The sequence below is a fragment of the Rhinatrema bivittatum genome, chromosome 11 (assembly GCF_901001135.1).
Source record: "Rhinatrema bivittatum chromosome 11, aRhiBiv1.1, whole genome shotgun sequence".
NCBI classification, from domain to species: Eukaryota; Metazoa; Chordata; class Amphibia; order Gymnophiona; family Rhinatrematidae; genus Rhinatrema; species Rhinatrema bivittatum.
In genome coordinates, this window is record NC_042625.1 from 83,897,120 (window position 1) to 83,923,239 (window position 26,120).

General features: G+C 44.5%; 1 protein-coding gene across 2 annotated transcripts in view; it reads left to right on the plus strand.

Moving 5' to 3' along the window:
• The window catches only part of SDC3 (syndecan 3), a 205,060-nt gene extending 194,612 nt beyond the window's left edge, over positions 1-10,448 (plus strand). For both annotated transcript variants that reach the window (XM_029619749.1, XM_029619748.1), the window contains one exon: positions 1,744-10,448. In XM_029619749.1, the coding sequence (XP_029475609.1) occupies positions 1,744-1,910 (167 nt within the window). In that variant the 3' untranslated portion in view covers positions 1,911-10,448. The remainder of the gene's footprint in view (positions 1-1,743) is intronic.
• Positions 10,449-26,120: the final 15,672 nt, after the last annotated feature.

The window sequence follows — 26,120 nt, forward strand, 5'->3', positions numbered from 1 at the left end:
GTATGCATATCCTTCAGTTCCACCGGTAGAGAAGGCTCTGTTGAAGCTCTGGGAGTACAAAGGGATTATGATCCTCATAGTCGCTCATTGGCCGAGACAGATTTGGCTTCCGCTCCTTCGGGAGTTATGTGTCCAATCAGACTGGGGACTTCCCCAGATCTCAGGATCAGGGTAGGTTGTAGTATCCCAACCTCCATGCCCTCTTGCTCACAGCTTGGATGTTGAGGTTGATCTTGCAAACCCCTTGACCTCTCAGAGGATGTTTCTCATGTCCCCGTAACTTCCAGGAAGCCTTCCACCAGAAAGTCCTAGGGACTGAAGTGGAAGAAGTTTTCTGTGTGGTATGAGCAAAGGGCCCTAGACCCTTTCTCCTACTCAACCAAAAGCTGCTTGACTACCTTCTACATTTCTCCAATGCTGGTCTTAAGACCAACTCGGTTAAGTTTCACCTTAGTGCGATTGGCACATATCACCATGGTGTAGAAGGTAAGTCCTTAGTGACTTATCCACTTTATACTAAGTATTTTCATGATAGGGTGGTCTTGTGTATGCACCCTAAGTTCCTGCCTAAGGTGTATCGGACTTCCATCTTAAGCAGTCAATCATCCTTCCAGCAGTTTATTCCCAGGCCTCATGCTCACCCAGGTGACCAAGCCCTGCAGTTTGGAGTACAAGAAAGCCTTGGTCTTCTGTTTGAAGTGGACAGATGTCCATAGACAGTCCACCCAGCTTTTTGTTGGGTTTTTTTTTTTTACTAGAACAGGCTGGGAATCACCGCTGCCAAACAGACATTCTTGAATTGACTAGCAGACTGCGTCTCCTTCTGTTATTCCTAGATGGACTTGTATCTTGCGTGTCATGTCAAGGCTCACGCTGTTTGAGCGATGGCAGCATTGGTAGCCTACTTGTGAGCAGTCCCTGTGGAGGAGATCTGCAAGGCTGCGACATGTCCACTCATTCATGTCACATTATTGTTTGGATAGGGATGGCTGACGTGACAGCAGGTTTGGCTGTCTGTCCTTTGGAACTTGTTTGAGGTTTAGAACCCAACTCTATTCCCATGTAGGGCCTGTTGTTTTTATTCAGTCTGCCCCCTGCCATCCTGCTTGTCCTCGGAGAAAGCAGAGTTGCTCACCTGAAACAGGTTTTCTCCGAGGACAGCAGGATGGCAGGTCTGTGGGTTTTTTCTTACAATGCTGTGTTATTAGACTGAAAGGGACCCTGCGTGAAGGCGTGGTATAATGCATGACAGAGCCTGCTCAGAGAGGCTCAGTCAAAGTTCTAAAAACTTTGACATGAGTTTTCTGTGGTGGGCTCCATCCGATGACGTCACCCATCTGTGAGGACTGAAATCCTGCTGTCCTCGGAGAACACCTGATACAGGTAAGCAACTCTGCTTTATCATGTGGTGACTGCCTGTAATGAAATTTATACTCCCCGAGCAGAGGGTGATTTACACTGGATTGCACGGCGAAGCCAGGCCACTTGCATCTTTCGATGCCTCCTGCAAAGGGCCTTGTTGCTGACAGAAAAAGGAGCTTAATGTTAACTTTTATTTTTTAGTTAATCGGAATGGTTTTGAAATTAATAGTAAGGTCCTGGGGTCTTTTTCCACTTCTTAACGTGCAGTAAAGTTTGCCAGATTAATGTGATTATTTGCTTTGGTTGTTTGTGCATATTAACGCCTCTTTGCTCTCTGGGTCTGTGACTTTTTTTTTTTTTTTCCCCCTCTCTCTGCTACAGCGGTGATTGTCGGAGGGGTAGTGGGTGCCCTGTTTGCTGCCTTCCTGGTCATGCTGCTGATATATCGGATGAAAAAGAAAGACGAGGGGAGCTACACGCTGGAGGAACCTAAGCAGGCCAGCGTCACTTACCAAAAACCCGACAAACAGGAAGAATTCTATGCATAGATCAGAGATTAACCCCAGAGTGCCTATTTCTTCCTCTCTCTCTCTCTCTCTCTCTATTTTGGTTTTCTTTCTCTTTGTTTCGTCTGATTGAACTATGAGTTAAAAACAAAATAAGTAATGTAAGTTTTAACACAAAACAAAACAAGGAGACAAAAACATTTGCAGATTGAAATCTTCTTCACCTTGTTGCGGTGCAGAAAGCATTAACTGAGACCCGGTGGGGTTGAAGGATAAGCCAACGCCTGCTGGGATACCACGTCATGAGAGTGGCCTGCTAGGTGGCACCGGATGGTCAGGTACTGAACTTCCTGGCACATGTTGAACTGTTGCAGGGACGGAGCTGCGCTTCGGATGAAGCAGACATGGATAAATTTAAAAAAAAACAAAACAAAACGGGGGACGGTCAACATGCTCCCATGTAGCCTTCAAAAGCACAACGAAACATGTTCGGGTGAGAGAAGAGGAAGCTACAGTGTACACGGGGAACGCTCACCCTGTCGTGGAACAGGGGGTACTGGTGGAGGGGGAGGTGCAGACGCCACCCCCTTAACCCTCACTCGCACGCATTACCAACATGCTTTTTACTTTTCTATAGAAACACCTGCTCTGGTTCTCGTGGCGATTTAATTTTGAGGATCACGCAGCTTGCTAGAAATCTAGTCCCCCATAGGAACTGATAATGGCCTCTAGTTTACACCAGTTAGGGGGGTCTGGCAGCAATGAAAAACCTGAAGATAACAGGAAGTGGTTTACAGGCTAATTTTGCTTTTTCATTTTGTGGGTTGGCATTTAGTTATAATTGTACAACTTTGCTGTAATTATTGATCAAAAATTAAAATAGACCAACAATGATTTTTAGATTGTAAACAAGTCTGGAGGGAGATTCTTCTACCAGTTGGCCAACGGCGACCATAAAACCAGCAGTGACATTGGTTCCGTGCCTGAGCTGATGTTGGCTGGATTATAACTGTCCTCCTGCCAGCCAAGCCCACTAATGATGCTCATGCAGATGAGAACACACCCTGCTCACCATTTTCTCTGGGAAGTAGGTATGTATGGCAAAAAAAAAAAAAATATATATATATATATATTGATATAAACCACTGATTGCAGAAGTTCTATATGGTGCTGGCTCGCATACGGTTGTGCCAGGCCAAGGGCTTCCTGCGGCATCCTGTAATTTACTGCTGAGCCTCCGCTGAGTTTGGCGGAACCAGGCAACAAGTCGCCACAGCAATCCACACAAGGCCAGAACTCCTCAGCGCCAGTAGTATAACTGGGTAATCAGTTTGGTTTAAATAATAAAAAAAAAGATGTCGGTTTGTCAGTTGAAGCCTTCTGCAGTGTATCTTTGCTTGAACAGTTACTCTAGGATTCAAAATGTTAACATGGCAAAAATGTATCACATTTGCCTGTGCGACCCTTATCAGCATCGTCTGCTGCAGGAGCTCAGCTCCGTGATTTAATTGTGTGGTGGAATTTTGAATCAACTTTATGGATAATTTTGTGCAAAAATATGGTTACGGCAAATGTTTTGATTCCAGAGAAAGGAATGCCCTGTGCAATATCAACCAATCACGTGCCAGTGGCAGAAATTCGTTTTCTGTGGCGTTGGGGGAGTCCTCACAAAATCTGGTCAGCACCTGTTAGCATCTTCAGACATTTGAATACCCCAGTTACACTATTAACTGCTAGAAACCTATCCAGTTCAATTCCGTAGTTTATTTAAGTAGCTGAAGCTATCTCAGTCGGCAATAGATTCTGTAACTTGAGCAGTCTTTGTCGAGAGAGCCAGGTACTGGGAGGGGAATTTGCACATTATTTCAGCAATCTGAGCAGATAATGTCAGAACATCGTTGGGCAGGCAGGTACAGGTAGCCCAGACGTTTCATTTCCAATCAACCTTTGGCCACCACGGACGACTTCCAAAACCAACCAACCCTCAAATGGCCATCTTAGGGTAAAAATAGATACAAAAAAAGATAAAGATCCTCTTTTCAGATCCTAGGATATACATTAGGTTTCCTCTCCCAAAAAAAAAAGAAAATATGGGTGAAATGTTTTTGTTTTTTGTTAGGATATCCAGATCCAATATTGGATGTGGTTGGCTTTGCCAGTATATGGAGAGGGATGGGGAGGTCTCGGCTCCATCAATTACAGTGCCAGTTTTGACTCTGGAGGGAGGTCGAGGCATGTTCAGACACATCCCAGCTGGTCCCCCCTCCCTCCCTCCCCCGAAAACCAGTCCACCAGAAATAAAAGACTGAGAAAGATACGGAATTAATAGGAAGTAGTTTAGTGTGAAACCAACATAACGTCTGCCTGTAAGATGGCTGTAATTTGCTCTTTGCAGATGATGAGTTGACCCGAAGGTCGTGATGCAAATTATAGCATGAAACCACGCTCGGATGAACCTCCTTGGGAGGGCTCGCTGTGTTGCAATGAAGCTTATCATTTTACAAAGCTTTTCCCTACGCCCGCACTCCAGTTCTAAGTGTAAAATGGGTTTAATTTCTCACTGTTGCCCTTAGTCAACAGTGCGTGCTGCCCAAAATCTTCTAGGCTGTCCTCCATGGTGAACTGAAACCTAGAAACAAGGACCCTTCAATTGCTTTCATCTGTGACAGAATACCCAATGTAATGGCACCTTTTAAACGTCTCCTGCCGGTCCTGTAGGTCTTGATGGGCTGACGATTTTCTCCCCGCGATTTTCAGCGTCTGGCCACGTGCTGCGGCGGATCCTTGCCAATGTCTGTCCTCTGTTGCTTTTGCCTTTGGGAAAACTTTTAAAATGGCTCAAAATAGCTGTCAAAACATTGGCATTAACAGACACCTCTCAGGTTTTCTTTTAGTATGCAGATGAAGTTTCTGTAGTGCCATCCAGGCTCACAATGCTATAGACGATAGAATCGCTATGTCTACAGCGTCTCTAACCCAGAGGAGCCTTTTCTGAGTGCTGAGAGATTAAATAACTTCCTCTAGGTGATGGTGAGCCCTGGAAAGAGGAATAAACTGCATGTTGTGACTTGACATCGTAGTTTTTCTGTCTTTTGTCAATCCAAATAATTCAGCAGTTTGCTCCTTTCTTCAGGAATTCATGTGCCTGTTGTGAAAATAATTTTGTACTGCTTCTTTAAAAATGATAATGGGATTTTTGGAGTGCGTGGTCAGGAATACACTTAAAGAAAAGTGCATTGGGGGCTCTCTTTTTCTCTTGGATCTGCTGTAGGTGCACTGCTTTTTTACCTTCTGCTGCTGTCTTAGTGGCTGATTGGCTCTGAGGAGAGATGGTCACGTAATCTCTAGGAGATGAAGTCTCGGTGCAGTGTCCACTCTTGGTCATAGGTGCGCAGTGAGCACTAGGAAGTGCCATCTAAAGGTGCAGTAGCTGTGCAGATTAACATCTAAAGCAGAAGAAGAGTTGTCAGCATCTGGGCAAAGTTGCAGAGGGGGAGATCTATAGCAGCTCTGCAGGTTCTCCCCATCTGCATTGCAGCAGCTCTGCAGGTTCTCCCCATCTGCATCGCAGCAGCTCTGCAGGTTCTCCCCATCGATTGCAGCAGCTCTGCAGGTTCTCCCCATCTGCATTGCAGCAGCTCTGCAGGTTCTCCCCATCTGCATTGCAGCAGCTCTGCAGGGCTGCAGCTGTGAAGCATTGCGGCTGCTGTGCACAGTTGCTTCAGATGTTAAAAATCCATGGTGTTGGTCCCCCCCCCCCCCCCCCCACCTGTTGCTATCTTGCATTTATAATCAAACCTTTTACCTGCAGTCCAGGGAGTGCAACCAGCCAGAGCCATAAGCAAACTATGGTTACTGCAAACCTTATACAGTGAGGCTGGATTAGGAAGTACAGAGAGCAGCTGCTGCACTTCTTACAGTCATCCTTGGACATTAAAACAAGAGGTTTGTGCGGAGAACGAGTTCCCCTGCCTCTGCAACCCCATTCACCGCAGTTAGTGGATGGAGAGGACAGTGTGGGGGAGGGAGGTTTCTCTTATGCCCCTGCTTTGATGCAGAAGATGTAAATAGTAAGAGTTTTGGGGACTATCTTGTAAAGGCCAAAGCTTTAGGGAAACCCTTCCTAATGCAGGCGTGTTTTAGATATCGGGTCCGGTGCTTTCACCGCTGCCTTGCTGTGTAATTCTGCTGCCGGCTAAGACTCTCCGTAGGTGAGTCGAGGGCCAGCGTTGCACAGTCCAGCACTAAAATGCAGTTCACTGCTGTAATGACCTTGCAAGTACTTGCGATAAGAGCAGCGCCTAACCGGTTTCGGGTTGAGGGCTGTAACTGCATAACGTGCAGTCCCGACCTGGTCTGCTCTAATGCTTGGCTGGACAGTCGGGGCTATGCAGTAGGTCTTCAGGTACAGGACCGTGGCTCCACAGAGCAATGACCCTGCCGCTAATAGGCCAGAGTTCTGAAATGGCGAGTAGGACCATTCCTTGAAAACGCTGTCCATTCATCCCCCAGCAATGCATCGGGCCAGGACAGCACCTGGCACCTGTCGAGGGTGCAGAGGGGACTGCAGGTTTCGCTCCCACTTCTTTTGCAGCCCTCCTTGCCTTGCTTGAATCTGGGGGGGGGGGGGTTGCTGTTTTTTCTTTTCGCTGCTTCTTCCTGGCGCTGCACTTCCATGGTCCTGAAGTGGCAGGGGCAAGCCCAGGACATCGCGCCAGGGGACAGCTCGGTTTTCTTTAATCAGTTTTTAATGCTGAGCGAAGAGTGAGATGAGCAAATGCGGCCAGCAAACCCTAGAAGAGGTTTCAGTGCCGGGTGACTTTTAGCTTTTGGAGGTGCTCTGTAAGTAGCCCAGCCATGCTCAGGGCTCACAATCGAGCCTCACACACCTAGGGGACCAAGTCAGTTAAATAGCATGCTAAAATCAGCATTAGCAGCTGATTCGCTAAGCTAATGATATGCAAAGTGTATGCACACTAAGGGGAACGCGGGTTAGTGTAGGTGTCCAAATCTCGCGTGCTACCCATCCCTTCAATACAAAGGAAGGCCCTCTGGAGGGGCCAGCAGATCTCTCCCCCCTCCCCCATCCTCCAGAATGGATACTTAACTACTTCAGGGGTGCCCTGGACTTCACTGGCAGGAGCAATGGCAGACCCCTTGTCTGGCAGTACTGCTGCCCTCTGTATACTGCGTGGCGTCGGGGGTGAGGGGGGAACCAAGGGGGCTGGAGTGCCCTGCTGGCAAATTAAAATTTACAACCATCCCCCAAGCTGGTGCTAAATTTACTGGGGGTCCACAGCACTTAGTGAATTCAGCAGGGGTTCATTACAAGGGCAATAAGAGCTAATGAGCTCATGATCTCCCACTTTGCCTATTTTTCATGCACGTCCCTGCTACTTTTCAGTGCATTGCTTGATTTAGCCCAGGTTTTCCCTTACACTGAATTGTAAGTGGTTGGGCCACTATTGAGTGTGCCTGCTTGAAGCCTTCAGCGTGTCCACTAAGCGATAGCAGCCCTGAGGAACTCGGCTCCTTAATCTTCTGTACCGTATCTTCTGACTTGTGAGGAGTGACGGGGGATCTTTAAAGAAAATTGGAATTTCAGCCGATGATTCAGAGTACTAAGCAGCTTAACTCGAAACTATTTCCTACAGCATCTTAAGTCTGGAATGAATGTATTTCCGCCTCCTCTCTTAACGGAGTCTTTGCCTGTGACGGAGACGTGATCACGTCAGACGTACTTTTGAATGTCGCTTTCAGTAGCAGTGACTGATGGTCAGGCTTGGCGCTGAAATGTCCAGCTTTCATGGTTGGTTCTTCCCTAGTCCAGACCCTCTTTGATCTTCTAAGTGCCAACTATGTAGTCCTCCACTAGACAGATCTTAGTAGTGGATGGGCACAAAGGGATGGATTGACATCTTTATAGTAAGCAGGTGCATCACGGTGCTCAGAATATAATCTTGAACAGAAGCAAATTTATCTAAGTAATAAAAAAAAAAATAATGCATACTCGCAGATGAGAGATTAGATACAGGGGCATTGCTGTCCAGGTTTTATTTTAAACTCCGATGCATCCTGCTGCTTGTAGCCCTTCCAGCACAGTACAGCTTACCCCACCCCAAGTGCCCCTTTTCATTTTTTTATATGGGTTAAAATATCCGTTGGCACCAGAGTTTCCTGTATTATTCCCAGAATACGTGGGAGTAAGATTACGGAAAAGAGATGCCCCCCCCTCAATCAGCTGACAGTGTCTTGGTGCATAGGGAGCCATCTGGGCCTGACTGCCTTTACATCTGCAGGAAGTTATTCGTAGTGGCAGCCAAATTGGTGTTGGAGATTTAATCACGCAGCTCAGAACATGTAGCGCTCGCTGAGGGAGAGGTGGTGAACCTGCAGGTCCATCTCCAAGGCCTCAAAGATATTTTTAATAAATAAACTCTTAATAAAAAAATATTAATTTTACAATATAAATCATTAACACAGCAGCAGATCCATTGCAATTAAAAATGAGATAAATTGCTCACTGTTATAACCGGCAAATGCAAATGTCTGCAGGTACTTTTTTTTTTTTTTCCCCAGGGTGATATTTCAAAGGGAATATATGCTTCTACTTTCCCTTTGAAAATTGATTACAAAGCCTGTTGCTGGGTACAAGGAAGTTCCATATACCTGCTGTGCCCGGGATATAATAGTGAGATGCCTCAGTGGGACCTACAGTGTAGGATATGCTCTACGGCTGATTGTTTATTTCTGGTGCAGTTGAAAGACAAATGGGCTGAAGCATCACCAATAGTCTTATTCCACTGGCTGCATAAACCACAGATGCAACCCAGACAGAGTCTCTTCAGGCACACTCTGTTCTGTAAATGAGCACCAAAGAAGCAGAGTTTGAAAGGTTTAAAAGAAGAGCACATCTGTAACGCAGCTCTCCTATAGATGTCAGGGCTCAGTCGTTCTGCTGTGCGTGTTGATTTGCATTGCCTGCTGTCTCGGGGGCGCCTTCACCGAAATGTACACCTTTTATTCTTGAGTAATAAGAACTACGTGGTAGTTTTATGGGCGTTCCCTGCCTCGTCAATCTTACCATCCACGTGGGCTGGGTGGGTAACAGGTAAGCACAAGACGTCCCAGTGCAGAACGGTCCTAACCACGTTCCTGAAGAAAAGCAAACTCTCTGCACTGCAGACTTGGGGTCTAGCAAGCCTGTGGCCTCGGAGCAAACTGGGTTCTTTATAGGTTTTTATACCCTTCCATCGAAGCAACGTAAGAATAATCCAAAGATGATGATGTGGTAAATGGCCACATGGGTCCCATCTTCATATCCAAGAACAGAAGGCACAATAACACAATCCCTCTAATGGTACAGCATGAAAACATAATAAGAAAGGGAGCAAACAATTTACCAATTTTATTATAATTTACACAAAATCTCTAAAGTATGTATGTGTGAGATGTGTGCTACTTTTAGCTGATGTAGTTTTACCCTGTATATTTTATAGGCATGTCTCAATAGGTTAGGTTATAGGATACAAAAAAGAACCAGATTTTTGTGTAAATTATAATAAAATTGTTAAACTGGTTTGCTCCCTCTTCTTATTTTTTCCCATCTTCATATGTCGACAATTTTAGACATTTTACACACGATACACGGAAAGGAAGTTACAGTTCTCTCCCATAATGAGGACATATGTAACAATCACTTTTGCTGTGCATTACAAGTAAATATTTGAACAAACACGTGTTCGGTTTCTTTCTAGTGATTTTTTTTTCGTTTTGATGTCATGCACCGTGCATTTGCACCACTTGGATCCATTTCCAAATGAATCACGGAATAGCAGTGGCCTAAAGTAAATGGTCGGTGCTGTGTAGATAAAATAAGTCAGCAAATGCATTAATAATAATTAATCTTATCAGCATAATGGGGACAGAGCTAGAGAAGAAGAACTGGAAGGCAATGCAGCGATGAGCAGGGGTTGCATTGGCAGGACTATAAACGTGATTGGGGTTTTGGGATTTTTTTTTTGTTTTGTTTTGCTTGTGTTTATTTGACAAATGCCATGCCTTGGTGATTCTGTAAATAAAATCTTGTACAAAAGTAAGAGAGACATTGAAACACAGTAAACTGCTCCCTTACCAGAAGATCTAAAAGACTCTTAACTTCCTCAGGCTGAACTGAGGCTGGAAAGGAGCTGAATGCTTTGACAGTAGGTGAATTTTAGGGTGTTTTACTATTCAACCAATACAACAAAAAAATGCATGTAAATATTTTTAATAGGACACATATCTTAAACAAATTTTTTTGTATGTACATAACTCTCCTAGAGTTTTAGTACTTTAATGCTTCATAGTGTCTGTTAAAACTGTTTTAACTGTTTTTGTTCAGAGTCAAAGGCCAAAACTTTAAAAAACATAAAATGATGAAGGAAGGCTAAAAAAAGTAAAAAAAATTAAAAAAAAGTCTTTGCCAATGAAGCTAGCACTGTAATGGTACTGTCTATATATATATATATATTTTTTAATTATTTCTGTGTCGTGCCCATTTATAAAAGGAAATAAAGTCATTGAAAAGAAGCTGAGACATACTTGGCTCTGTGCATGTTTATTTTCATGGTGTTTGGGAGTGTGGGGTTACAAATCAGTGTAAAGCAGTAAGGCATGCTGTCCTTTTACAGTTGGTTTACAGCAGGTTGGAAAATCTGCTTGACTAAGGGACAGTATTTTCATGGTATCTCCTTGTCCAAGTCTTCCCTTTTTAATGTTCAGTGGAAGAGCAATTCAGTTCTTAAGGTTTATTGTGCTATGTCTGGGTTTCCAGTGGCTCCCCTGCAATTTCCAGGTGGAAGTGGGTGCAGCAGGGTCACAAAAGAGAAAGTGCCAGGACCGGATGGCCACAGGAGGGAGATTTGATGGAAACATGCAAGATTTCAACGGCGATATTCTGGCTCACAGCGATCTCTGTGCACTGACCTAGCTAGTGCTAGCGACAGAAGCTAAGAAGGGAGGGGAGACTGAGAGAATGATGAAGAGATGAGAGAAAAGTGAAAGCAAAAGTAGCCATGCAAAGGTAAGAAAATGGTGCAAAGTAAAGAGAGATGTGCCAAATTATAGTTCTATGAAAAAAAAGCAAAGGGAATGAAGTGGTGGAAAAATTCTAGAAAAATGAAAAGCGTGAGTCTCTGTGGCTGTGTGTGTTGAATTGCAGTTTGCACGTCATCAGTCACTGTTAAGTAGCAGCATGAAAGGTAACATTATGCAGTATAATAATGTAAGCCAATGAATTAGTGAAGAGGATAATATATCTTCCCTCTGACACTGAAGATTAGATCAGTTCCTGCAGCATGGTAGAGACCCCAACCTTAAGTCTGAAAAAGAGAGATTTCTAGGAATTAATTAAACTGAGTGGGATTTCTATACTGAAAATAACATGAACACTTGACAAAGCAAAAGATATTAGCTCTGGCTTTATGCTTAAAATCACATCATAGGTGCAGAGCGTGGCACCAATTAAGATTCTGCCTGTAATCGGCAGGCACTTAGCCTCAGCTCCATCTGTATGCACCCCTGGATTAATTGTTCATTGTTTTGGAAATGAGTGTGCTGTGCAAGTGTCCAAAAAAGAATTTAAAATAAAAAAAAAATCATACATATTTAGGTCTTGGCTTATGAATGCTAAGGAAGGTTACTGAAGAAATGCTGACCTGCCTGGAGCCCGATGCAAAAAGGTGCACTCAGCACCCTCAGTTAAACCATTTTCTGCCAATGCAGAAAAGAGTTTTGTCCACAAAAAATATGCAATGCATATTGTTGGTGCCCTCGCATGGAAATTCCCTGTTAATAATGACTTTTCTCAGCGCAGCGAGGTGCACTGGCTTACCTCCTGTTTTCTTAGTGCTGGAAACGTTATTCCTACTCTGAAGTGGAGTAAAGTTTCCAGGGCTGACGTTAGTCTACAGCGGAAGCTGGAGTTGCAGTCCCAGGACCTTAAGTTGGGATTTTATGAGTAGAAAACATTTTTTTGCTCACAAAAAGCAGTTTTCCACACACAAAATATGATTTATGCGCACAAAAGGTGTTCTGCACTTAAACTTGTTTTCCAGTGGGCTAAGCTTTTTCTGTGCACACATGTTCTGGTTTGTGCACATTTTTTAACTCCCGATGCGTTAGCTCACCATTACTTACTGCACTGAAAGTTTAAAAAAAAATTAGCTTGTGCATTAGAGAACTGTGCACAGTTTGAAGGCTCTGCTTTTTGCATCGTCCTTCTGAGGCTGTATGGATTCCATGCTTGATGGAAACGCAGGGCAGGCTGACCGTTCACGCAAAAAGACAGTGCTCGAGGGCCCAAAGCACTCTTCCCTAGCCTCGGATGGGTGGTTAGGGGTCAATGACCCTTACTTCCTGGGGGTCCAGTTCATTCTGTCCACCCCTGCAGCACTCAACCATCACAACAGCCTTCCCCATCTGTAGGTAATTTCTGATCTTAGAAAACCATGGGTGGTGTCACTAAACCACCCAACTATCACCCTTCCCCCCCCCCCCCCCCAACCCTATCCCCTAATTTGGAGCATGCTAAAAGAATGAAAATTAAAAAGGGAGGGGAGGTTGCATCTGGCCTGCCTTAACTATCACAATAAATGTCAGCAAGTAATAAAAGCCTACATACAATCAACTAATTAATTATACAAAATGTATTAAGAAGAGTAATTTAAAAGCAATTGTTTCATTCCTTCCATCTGGAAAAGCATTCCCTGACTGACCTCTAGGACAGTAGCAGCTGCATATTGCAGTCTTTGAGACCAGTCAAGATGCTTAGACCAGCCCCCAGCCAGATAAGCATCCGGGGGGAGTAATGGGATCCAGAGGATGCATGCTGGCAGCTCTTCCCCACACTGCCTTGGAATGTTCTTTTAATTTTAATATGCTATACTTCTAGATCTTGGAAACATCTGCAAGTACTTACAGTTGATGTGCCCTATATATGTGTCACATGTATAGTAATTGTTTAACTATTGCATTGCTAGGTGAATGTTATAAAAGCATAAGATACAGCCATAGTGGGTCAGACCAAAGGTCCATTAAGCCCAGTATCCTGTATCCAACAGTGGCCAAGCTAGGTCACAAGCACCTGGCAGGATCCCAATGGTAGATCGAGTCCAAGCTGCTTATCCCAAGGATAAAAAGTAGATTTCTGCAATTCCACCTTAATAATGGTTTATTGACTTTTCTTCTAGGAACTTGTCCAAATATTTTTTTAAATGCAGCTACACTAACATCTTTCACCACATCCTCCAGCAATGAATTCCAGAGTGTACTTAGTAAAAAAAGATTTTCTCCTATTTGTCTTAAATGCATCACCTAGTAATTTCATTGAATGTTCACTAGTCTTTGTACTTTTTAAAGAATAAACATAAGAATATAAGAACTTGCCATGCTGGGTCAGACCAAGGGGGTCCATCAAGCCCAGCATCCTGTTTCCAACAGAGGCCAAACCAGGCCACAAGAACCTGGCAATTACCCAAACACTAAGAAGATCCCATGCTACTGATGCAATTAATAGCAGCGGCTAATCCCTAAGTAAACTTGATTAACAGCCGTTAATGGACTTCTCCTCCAGGAACATATCCAAACTTTTTTTGAACCCAGCTATACTAACTGCACTAACCACATCCTCTGGCAACAAATTCCAGAGCTTTATTGTGCGTTGAGTGAAAAAGAATTTTCTCCGATTAGTTTTAAATGTGTTGCTTGCTAACTTCATGGAATGCCCCCTAATCCTTCTATTATTTGAAAGTGTAAATAACAGATTCACGTCTACTCGTTCAAGACCTCTCATGATCTTAAACACCTCTATCATATCCCCCCTCAGCCATCTCTTCTCCAAGCTGAAAAGCCCTAACCTCTTCAGCCTTTCCTCATAGGGGAGCTGTTCCATCCCCTTTATCATTTTGGTTGCCCTTCTCTGTACCTTCTCCATCGCAACTATATCTTTTTTGAGATGCGGCGACCAGAATTGTACACAGTATTCAAGGTGCGGTCTCACCATGGAGCGATTATAGAGGCATTATGACATTTTCCGTTTTATTAACCATTCCCTTCCTAATAATTCCCAACATTCTGTTTGCTTTTTTGACTGCTGTAGCACACTGAGCCGACGATTTTAAAGTATTATCCACTATGATGCCTAGATCTTTTTCCTGGGTGGTAGCTCCTAACATCGTGTAACTACAGTAAGGGTTATTTTTCCCTATATGCAACACCTTGCACTTATCCACATTAAATTTCATCTGCCATTTGGATGCCCAATCTTCCAGTCTTGCAAGGTCCTCCTGTAATGTATCACAGTCTGCTTGTGATTTAACTACTCTGAATAATTTTGTATCATCCGCAAATTTGATAACCTCACTCATTGTATTCCTTTCCAGATCATTTATATATATATATTGAATTCCACTCCACCCATTATTTTATAAACCTCTATCACATCTCCCCAGCCATCTCTTCTTCAAGCTGAAGAGCCCTAACCTCTTTAGCCTTTCATCAAAAGGGACTCATTTCATCCCCTTTGTCATTTTGGTTGCCCTTCTCTGTACCTTTTCTAATTCTGCTATATCTTTTTTGAGATGACGTGACCAGAACTGCACACAGTACTCAAGATGCGTTCGCACCATGGAGCGATACTGAAGCATTAGGATATTCTGTTTTATTCTCCATTCCTTTCCTAATAATTCCTAGCATTCGATTTGCTTTTTTGCCCGCCACCACACACTGAGCAGAGGATTGCAACATACCATCCATGACGACACCTAGATATGTTTCATGAATGGTGACTCCTAATGTGGAAGCTTGCATTGCGTAGCTATAATTTGGGTTGCTCTTCCCTATCTGCATTACTTTGCACTTGTCCACATTAAATGTCATTTGCCATTTGCATGCCCAGTCTCCCAGTCTTGCAAGATCCTCTTGCAGTTTCTCACAATCCTCTTGTGATTTAATAACTTTGAATAATTTTGTGTCATTAATAACTTTGATCACCTCACTCGTCCCCATCTCTTATAAATATGTTAAAAAGCAACCGTACTATTACTGATCCCTGGGGCACTCTACTCTTCACCATTGTTAGCTAAGGACATACCTTACATCTGGCACAAAATGTAACAAGTTTTAACATCTATGTTTTCTGAGTTGATGGGTGTCCAGGGCACCCTCCCTACTGAATACCAGGATCCAAGAGTGTCCAGGCAACATGAGACAGGACCAGATGTGTACCGCAGTGCAGATGGACCATTTATGGAGGGCAGTCCTTCACACTGGCAGTGAGTTATATAATTTAATATGTTTTGTAAGTGTCCGTTTGCAAGCAGAAGCTCACCTGCTGTCTGTTGCCCATGGTTTGTGTGTCCATGTTCTGGGTCTGAGTCTCACCAGCTTCTTATTTTTTTATTATTTGATTGCTAGTGTTTCCAGACCCTGAGATCAAGGTGAGTTAACACCCAGGTGCGGTTGGTAGCTCCCTGCCCCAGAGTTCTTACAGTCTATGCAGATAACTGGGATGATGGATTATGAAGGGACTTACCCAAGGTCACAAGGAGCATCCGTGGTAGACGTGGGATTTGAACCCTGGCTTCCCTTGTTCTCAGCCTGCTCCATTAACCTCTAGGGCTGCTTCTCTCACAAACAGTAATTGCCTGGGTTTTTTGGGTTTTTTTTTTTTACGATCCAGGCTGCATGCATGCTAAAACAGATAGCTCTTGTGTGTCTGTGTGATATATCCTAAAGCTAGGGATGTGTGGTGGTTTATTTTATTGTGTATTAGCTCATGCTGATTATCTCCTTTTACAGCAGTTGCTATTTGGGTTTATCCCTCTGGTACTGGCCCAGCATGTTTGTAGGTGGGGAGAGGGAGTGGTTCAAGGGCCCCTCACCGAGCGAGGACTGTCACGATGACAGCTGGATGGTTGAGGAAGGCAAATAGAGCCTACCAAGTCCCATTCCTCAGGTTGAGCACTATGTATAGACGCAAGTAGTGCTGACATGCACAGCTTTGCTCCTATTCCCACCCTCAGGAAGCTGTAGAATACTGAAGTAGGGTGCTAGAGTAGCCTAAGCAAAGAAGACGGTGGAAAGAATCATCGCACAAGCATGATGCTAGTTCCGACTCGATAAAAGCAATGGAGCTAATCAAGATAGGGTTAGGAGGCTGCATGCAAGATTTTCCAAGTGGCGGAGTGCAGAAATAACTCGGGGGTAAGGGGAATGATGTGAAACCAGTGACACTTAGAAACTGCAAGCAGGCGAACAGTTTCCATATTCAGCAGTAGCTCCAAAATTCAGGAGCTCCTTCCAATAGTTCCTTTTCAGACTCTGCTGGATTCTCTGGGATGGAAAACTGAATGCAATGCATGACCTTTTAAATGTTATTGGTTTGGTGGGGGTTTTATTTTTAAAGCTGAAATTGACCTAGAGTAGCTAAAGCTTTCACACGGCTGGGGCATCGGGTTCGGTACCGTGAAGTCAGATACAAAGATGTCGTGAAAGATGAAACATGAGGGGGGGGGAGCCACCCACCGGGGAGGAGGGGACAGGACCCCGTCAGCGCTCGCAGCTTTGGCGCTGACTGCCACTACCCGGGGGGCGTGTGGCGGTGGAAGCCTGGAGGGATGGGGAGCTGCCCTATTTCCGTGACCCTCATCGTGTGCTCCGAATGGTTATCTCCAGTCATTTTTACTAGCAGGGGAAGAGGGTAACTCAAAGCACTTAGAATTTAGAGGCAGGGCAGGGTCTACAGCGATTTTATAGAGCGGGAATTTTCCTGGCTGTGAAATAACTTTTACAGGAGGAGAGAGCCCAGAGGTTGCAGATTTGGGCTATTAATTGAGAGGATGTCTGGGTGGGATATTAGTTTAATCCTGGCATCTGCTGCTGATTGTCTGATAACAGATGAAAAGCAGGCGTTTGACTTAATCTTGACTTTCTTACATAAGCACACAAAAGGGGGTTGAAATTTGTGAGCAGTAGCGCCAGTTGTCAAGACTTCAACCCCCCGGCTGTTGTTCAGGCTTTTGGACTGTCCAGTTTAATTAAAAGTCTTCCATGTGCATTCCCAGCCAAATGAGGATCTTGGCCACACAGGAGCTCCACTGCCTGGGATCTGTAAAGAGAGAGCATCCTTCCTGGGTACATAGGCAAGTTCTGCCTAAGTGAATGACACAGAAGCTACTGCTCACAAGTTTCAAACGTGGCCCAGTTCCACCCCTTTTTGTGGCTGCTACCATGTGTCCGATATATGTGCACGTTATTTTTCTGTGTAATTACTTAACAAATTAATTCTTTTTATTTATTTATTTATTTTTTGCTAAATGAAACAATAAGTGGAGCAGAGGCATAGCCTAGGGGCTAGAGCAGAGGGCTGCGAACCAGGGAAGCCAGGGGTCAAATCCCGCTGCCGTTCCTCATGACCTTGGGCAAGATGCTTTAAACTCCATTGCCTCAGATACAAACTGAGGGCCTGGTTTACTAAGGCTCTTCTTCCACTCCGTGTCTGGAGGGGGGGGGGGGGGGGGGGGGAATTCTTAGTAACTGAGGCCTTTAAATTGTAAACCCTCAGCGCCAGAGAGAAATACCGACAGTTCCTGAGCACAGCTCTCCTTAAGCCAACAATGAAAAGGCGTGAGCCCAGTCGGAATAAATAAAGCAAGTCAAGGCTACAGCTGCAGTCAGATATTGCCCATCTTGATCGCAGGTGGACCTCTCACCAGGGACTCTTCACGCAGCCCAGCTGATGGAGGTGGAAGGATCCAAGGGCGCAGTGGAAATAAAACAATGCAGACCCTAGTTTACAACAGCCATTTCCACGCTGTCTATTTCGGGCAACAAATTACATCGGTAAACTTCCTGTGGTGCCTGCAGGCTGGCGAGCAAGCCTGCATCATTTTGGTTTCTGAACAATAGGCTCCGGGGGGGGGGGGGGGGTGTTACAAACAACCTACTTGTGTCTCCTTACTTTGCAGCTGGTTCCTCTGGCAGCGCGGAAAACATCCGCGACGGCTGAGGTCACCAAGTACGGGGGGGGGGGGGGGGTCCACAGCCTGGGTTTGTCCCCCCCCCTCCTCAACCTGGCAAAGCAGTAAGCAGTTATTGTGCACGCAACGAAGGCCGATCAGGCGTTCCCTGCAGGATAAATCCATTGCCCTCTGCTGGTTCTTCTTAGAGTCCCTGGAAGAGCTGCAGCGTTTAGAGATGAAAGGGGGCTGGGGGGTCTTTCTCGTCACTTTCGCCGCTCGCATGCATTTCTAATTGGTTAAACTGCCAGGTACAGGAAGACGGAGGGGACAGGGCCAGCGCAAGAGTATTTGGCGCCCTAGGTGAACCTTCGCTCCCGCACCCTCCTCCCCCAGCTTACCTGTATTACGGCGCTCCCCCCCCCCCCCCCCCTCCCCATTGAAGGCAGTGGATCCAAAACGGTTCTCCCTCTTTCTGGTGCTATTAGCTGTGGCACAGCAACCCTGGGGGTCTCATGCTGATGGGATATTGTTGTCCCTAAAATTTTGATGCTCCAGGTGACTGCCGAGTTTGCCTAATGGAAGACTCGGGCCCTGCAAGGGTGGGGAGATCACGTCAAGCCACTAGACTAGTTTTTATGATGGAACTGGGGATGGTTTGTCTTTTAGATTTCTAACCAAGCAAGAGTAAGGGGAGAGCTTATGAGTTTCACTGAGAATCAGGATAGGGGAGGGGGGGTGGGGACGACAATGATTTTCCATTTGGAAATGCCCACCATCTGACTCCAGAACTCCTGACCGTCTCACAGTTGTGATTCATCTGTGATGAAGGCTCTTATCCCCAGGTAGCCATCTTACTGAAATGACATCTTGGATTGGAGAAGAGGTGGAAGCTGCTCAGAGCCAGTAGAAGACCTCTCTATTTTTGTCTTGAGTCTGATAAGTGTTCCTTGACTAAGGCTGGAAATAACTTACATAGAAATCAGTCTGCCCAACCATCTACCCAATTAATTTAGCTTTATCATTCCATCACTCCCTTACAGGTCACGTGTATATCCCATGCTTTCTTGAATGCAGAGAATGTCCTTGTCTCCATCTTCTCCACAGGGAGGTTCCATGCATCCACTATCATCTATCATCCCTTGACCCATCATTCTACAGCCTCCTTTCTGTTGACAGAGGCTCTCGTCAGGTGCATGGAAAACTTTGAGAGATGTAAATGTCTCTATCATATCTCGCCTTTTCAGTATACATGTTTAAATCTTTGTCTATCCTCGTATGTTTTAGGATGAAGACCACTGACAATTTTAGTAGCCGCCCTCTGGACAGATGCCATCCTGTTTATATCCTTTGGAAGGTGCGGTCTCCAGAATTGTACGAGTGAGGTCTCACCAGGGACCAATACAGGGGCAAGATCACCTCCCTTTTTCTGCTGACCATTCCTCTCCCCATGCAGCCCAGCATCTTTCTGGCTTTTACCCTTGCTTTATCTTCCTGTTTGGCCACCTTAAGGCCATCAGATACAATTATCCCCAGATCCAGCTCTTCTTTCATGCTGAGAAGAATTTCACCTCTAATACTGTACCTCTCCATTGGGTTTTTGTACCCGAAATGCATGACTCTGCATTTTGTAGCACCAGCTTGGTTAAATGTAAAAAGTGTTTACATTAAAGAGGTCCTGCCTAATGCTTGTGGATGCAAAATACAGGGGGCTATAATCAGTGCTGAAGTTGTGACCCCTCTGATTTATCTTTGGATGTAAAGAAATGTTGTGGGAACCTCTGCTTCACAACCACCAAATGCCCGCAGCCAGCTGAGTAAGAAGAGGGTGTCCCATCCCTAGGGCTCGGACACATGCTCAGTCCACCAAGGAAGAGGGCCTGCAAGCCCTTCTGTGGACCCCAGCAGCTAGGGGGCTACATCCAATTTCTGTTACCCTTTGGAGGCGTAGCCTAGTGCCTGAGAGCCAGGGTTCAGATCAGACCCCACTTCTCCCAATCCTTGTGACTTTGGGTAAGTTACTTCACCCTCCATGGCCTCATTTACAGAGCTTTTTTTTTTTTCCCCCCAAAAAGACCCAGAATGGGAGAAAAGCCTTAGAGTGTGAGCCTAGGGGGGTCAGGGAAATGCCTGCAGTACCCTGCACCTGGCTGACGAACCACGAAAGGCGGAATATAAATCAAAATCTGAACTGTATCTACTTTAGTCATCTGGCTTTGCGGTAGGGTATTCACGATCAAAGCTTTCAAAATGCTCCGGGTCGAGCAGTGAATCCTTCCTGACAGAACCAACATCCCCGGTGTGCGGGTGAAGAAGGGAGGGGACCGGAATGTGAAAATGTCGAGACGGTGCTCGTCCCCATCTCGGGCGCCTCGGCATTACCTGCAGTCAGGCAAATGTATCTGTCACTACCCTGCTTCACAGCAAGCAACCCAAGGGGGTAAGGCTGCAGAATGCTTGTTTTCCTGTTAAATGAACTGATAATTAGCAACGCACCGACGGTACTCTTCCAGAGCAAATTCATCTGCTTCAAATATCCCAGAGCGAGGAATTTAGAACCAACTTGAACATCGTAATACTAAATGCAAAAAAAAAAAATTAAATGTAAAAAGCTACTGAGACTAAAATCAGAAAATATCACACACCATTAAATCTAAACATGGAAAAATTGAAATGTGTTTAAGATCAGATGCCTGAGGACTGGTTAAGAACAAAAGATTGCCATACTGCGTCAGACCAAAGGGCAATCAAGCCCAGTATCCTGTTTCCAACAGTGGCCAAGCCAGGTCACAAGTACCTGGCAGGATCCCAAGGAGGTAGACAGATTCCAAGCTGCATATCCCATGGATAAGCAGAGGATTTCTTAATAATGGCTAATGGATTTTTCCTCCAGGAACTTGTTCAAACATTTTTTTTAAAAATTGCCCCTAGCTTTCACCATATCCTCTGGCAATGAATTCCAGAGCTTAATTATGCTTTGAGTAAAAAAATATTTTCTCTTATTAGTTTTAAATGTATTACTCAGTAACTTCATTGTGTGACTCCTGGTCTTTGTATTTTTCGAAAGAGTAAACAACCGATTAATATTAACTGGTTCCACTCCACTCTTTATTTTATAGACCTCTATCATACCTCTCCTCAACCATCTCTTCTCCAAACCAAAGAGTCCTAACCTCTTTAGCCTTTCCTCATGGAGGAATCATGCCATCCCCTTTATCATTTTGGTTGCCCTTCTCTGTACCTTTTTAAATTCTGCTTTATCTTTTTTGAGATGTGGTGACCAGAACTGCACACAATACTCAAGATGAGGTGGTACCATAAATGATGCAGAGGCATTATGATATTCTCTGCTTTATTCTCCATTCCTTTCCTAATAATCCCTAGCGTTCTATTTGCTTTCTTGGCTGCTGCTGCACACTGAGCAGAAGATTTCAAGGTATTATCCATGATGATGCCTAGATCCCTTTTATTTATATTCAGCTTTTTGGCACTTCAGAGTGGATTATGTGCAGGTACTGTAGGTATTTCTCTATCCCAAAGGCTTACAATCAGAAAGGCTGATGCAAAAAAGTGCACATAAAAAACACGCATCCAAACTGCGCACACATTCACATCTCTTGAGCACCCGATGCAATAGGTAAATGAGCTGCGATGCTAAAATGGACGCGCTAAGAATACATTGTGTGTCCCCAGCGTATCCTTGGCATCAGGCGCCCAGGAGACGTGGTTCTGTGCTGGTTACCAAAATGGACACTCAATTTACGATCGCTGTTTTATCCTGTGGCAGCGAATTTACTGGCAAAATATACACTGCCTGGAGCATGTACACTCTGCGTGTTTATTGTACACTAGGAATTTAAATTTTTTCCCTCAAGCCTATTTGTTTTTTCATGATGCTGTTTTCTGTGGTTCCTCCTACTTGATTTGTGACAATACTAGGTAGGAGGAACCACAGAAAAACAGTATTTTTTGTTTTTTAAGTTGACCCCTTTGCACGGCAAGACTTTACACCTGCTCCAGGGCAGGTGTAAAATTTGACTGCTTAAAATGTGCGCCTTGGATGCACAGTAATTTCTTTTTGCATCACAGGGTAGTTAGCTATTAGCCTCATCTACATGGCATTTACATGTGATGAGCACTATTAGCTATGCCTTTGTTTGGATGTGCATTTTGGGGGCACTGATCCCCTTACTGCATTGGGGGTTATGGATGCGCGTCCAAACGCTCGTTAACCTGTGTACTAGGTTGGGCGTACTTTATTGCATAGGCTTCTAAGTTTGCACCTGAGGCAATGGAGGGTAAAGTGACTTGCCCAAGATCACAAAGAGTGGCAGTGTGATTTGAATTTTGAACCCTGGCTTCCCTGGTTTGTAGCCTGCTGCTCTAACCACTAGGCTACTCCTCCATGCCACTTTTCCTGAATGGTGACCCCTAATGTGGAACCTTGCATTGTCCAGCTGTAATTTGGGTTATTCTTTCTTAAGTGCATCACTTTGTGCACTTGTCAACATTAAATTCCATTTTCCATTTGCATGCTCAGTCTCCCTGTTTTGCAAGGTCCTCTTGCAATTTCTCACAATCCTCTTGTGATTTAACAACTTTGAATAATTTTGTGTCATCTGCAAATTTGATCACCTCACTTTCTGTTCTCATTTCCAGGGCGTTTATAAATATATTAAAAAGCAGTGGTCCCAGAACCAGATCCCTGGGGCACTCCACTGTTCACCTTTCTCCATTTTGCTCAGTGTCCACAATAGGACACTGCCTCCAGCCCATGACATTTTAATTTCCTAAGAAGTATCTCATGAGGAACTTTGTCAAATGCTTTCTGGAAAGCTAGATACACTATATCAACTCGCTCATCTTTATCCACATGTATTTACACTCTCTAAAAAAAGGTAGCAGATTGGTAAGGGAAGAATTCCCTTGGCTAAATCCATGTTGGCTTTGTCCCATTAAACTATGCCTGTCTATATGTTCAGTAATTTTGTTCTTTATGATAGTTTCTACCATTTTGCTTGGCATAGATGTCAGACTCACTAGCCTGTAATTTACTGGATCATCCCTTGATCCCTTTTTAAAAATTGCATTACATTGGCAACCCTCCAATCTTCAGATACCATAAATGATGTTAATGATAGTTTAAAAATTACCAATCGCAGGTCCGCAATTCATTTTCAGATCTTTCAGCACTCTGGGAGGATGTACACCATCTGGTCCAGGTGATTTGCTACTTTTTAGTTTTTCATCTTCCAGGTACTCTGAGACTTGTCTCAGTTCCACTGAATCATCACCTTTGAATATCATTTCTGGCATGGGTATATCTCTTATATCTTCCTCAGTAAATACTGAATCAAAACATTCATTTAGTCTCTCTGCTATGGCCTTGTCATCCCTAAGTGCCCCTTATACCCCTTGATCATCTAATGGTCCAATTGACTCCCTGGCAAGATTTTACTTTGAATATACCTGAAAAAGTATTTATTATGAGTTTTTGCTTCCATGGCAAGCTTCTTTTCAAATTCTCTGTTTGCCTTCCTTATCAATGCTTTGCATCTGACTTTCTGGTGCTGCTTATGCTGTTTCCTGTTTGCTTCATTCGGATCCCTTTTCCATTTCTTGAAAGATGTTCTTTTGGCTAGAATATCCTCTCTTACCTCACCTTTTAACCATGCCAGTAGTCATTCAGCCTTCCTTCCACCTTTTCTAATGTGTGGAATACAGCTGGTTCATGCTTTATATCACAATTAATGTGTTCTGTTTTCTGGAACTCCCAAAGTATTTTGTTACAATGGTTATTGTGGTACCCGAGTCAACATAATTTTTGGAAGCTGCTTATCTCCCTACTTAAGTTGACTGGATCCCCTCATCTCTAAGGCATAACAGGTGCCAAAAATTTGCCTTTTTTTGTCCTTTTAAAATATGGTTGCCCATTCAACTGGGAAAGGGGGGGAGGGTCCATACAAGAGATGTGAAGAGCCATGACCACTTCACTTCAGCCCCATGTTTTTGGCAGAAACTGATTTCCATTTCATAAAGACCTGACTAATACTTCTTCTGTTCAGTGACTCTGAAGGCAAACAGATGAGGTCATGAATGCTGCAGGAAAATGTTTGGCCCTGCAGGTTCCTTCTGCTCTTTTTGAGTTTCCAGCCTCTGTTGGAACTGTGTGTTTTCATTCACAACCACTCCAATTTTTTCCCTCCGTTTTTATACCTAACTCCCAATTTACTTGCTCAGTGATTGAAGTGATAGTCCTCATCCAGGGCTCTGTCCGGAACCCCTGTAATCGTGGATCCTAAGGGTGACCAATAGGTGTCGCTGTTGTTTGAGACCAGGATCTCCCCTACTTCCTAAGGGGGCTGTGACCATTACCCTCCACAGAATCCCCAGCCACCCTGGGGAAGTGAAAGACCGGCCTCAGATCCCTCTGCCCGTCAGTGCATGGCACTGCCACGGCAATGGCCCAGGATGACCACCCATCTTTTACAAAGCTTTCAAATCACTTCAGGAGGAAAATAACTGAGCAGTAATGAAAATGTACAGGGAAGCTGGATTCAAGTTGGTGGCAATTAAAACAAAAGGAGTTATTCAATAGATCAGGGAGAAGCAAGCAATATTTATAATCACAACATGATTTGCATTGATAAACCAAAGACTGGAAGCACTTACATATCTGTTCTCCAATCATAACAAGACCACAGCTTATAAGCACAGTTAGGCCAAGCTTCAGCTCATGAGAACTGTCTGGGAACATCATCATTTTTACAGATGCAGTTAAAGACCTTGCATTTAAAGCATGCGGGCGGATTTTAAAAAGGTTACGCATGCCAAGCCTATTTTGCATAGGCCTGGCGACGTGCGCATGTCCCGGGGCTTTGTGAAGGGGGCAGGGTGGGGGCACAGCGGCTTTAAGTGACGCCTGCCAGAGGCAAGCATAATTTACAAAATAAAGGTTGGGGGGGAATTTAGGTAGGGGTGGAGGGGGGGGGGGAAAGGAAAATTCCCTCCGAGGCCGCTCCGATTTCGGAGCGGCCTCGGAGGGAACGGGGAAAGCCATCGGGACTGCCCTAGGGCTTGGCGCATGCAAGGTGCACTAGTGTGCACCCCCTTGCGCGCACCAACCCCGGATTTTATAACATGCGCGCAGCTGCGTGCGCATGTTATAAAATCAGGCCTACGTTTGTGCGCGCCGGGTAGGCCATGCGCATAGGTTTATAAATCCGGCCCATGGTTTTTAACATGCACGTCTGCACTTTTAATACACTCTAGGGTCATGTATGAATTCCCCTGGTTACTTGCCCTAATGAGATGCATGGTTTTTCAGCCTTCAGTGTCCATGCACACTGTCGCTCACCCCCTTAATTGAACTAACTATAGCACTATTGCAATCCACATTGAACTGTGTTCCCAGTGTAATCCTCTCCCCATCGTAATCTGCCGCCATTGGCTTCTAATCTTACTGTAGCCCGTTTTGAAGTGACTGTTCAGTTAGAAAAGGCATAATAGAAATAAAGAATTAAATTAAAGGGCTTTACACACTTAAGTAAACGGCACTTTAAGATGCGTTCAAAATGCAAGTTAATGTACACTTTTAATGCTCTTTAACAAATAGCGCCCTTGGTGGGAATCCAATCCATTGCTATGGTCATCAGTTTCCTACCATCCCTATCCCCTCGTGTTAACGGTAATTCCAAATGATCAGGTTCCAGGCTCCCAGCAAATTACATAAAAATTGTTCCTCATCTAGGGACCAAAAGAGTAGTTGCTAGGGAGTTTGGTTTAATTAGTCTGAAATTATCAGGCTCCACTGCTTTTAGTTAATTGATAGGTTTTAATGTAAGTGGGCTGCAGGAGGGGAGGGAGCTGTGTGTGGAACACATCCCTTGAGTTAAACCTAAATGGAGTGAAAAATCAGGCAGAATTCAAAGAGGGAAGCTTTGATGGGTAGTGCTGAACACCTAGCCCCTCTCTCCCCCACCACATTATAGAGATACTAATGGGCTCCAGGTCAGAAGGAATGGGATAATCAAGTTCTGGCCTTACCTCATTACCATTCTATGAGAACTAATCCACAAATAAAATAAGAATATCAAGAATAAAGAATTCTACTAAAGAATGTTGCACAACAGTATTAAGCAAGTAAATATGACCATCATATACACGCTAATGGACTGCATTAATTGTTTGAATGTCTTAGGTCCTATTAGGTGCGGGAGTATAATCATCGGTCATTAGGGGTCTCAGCACTGAC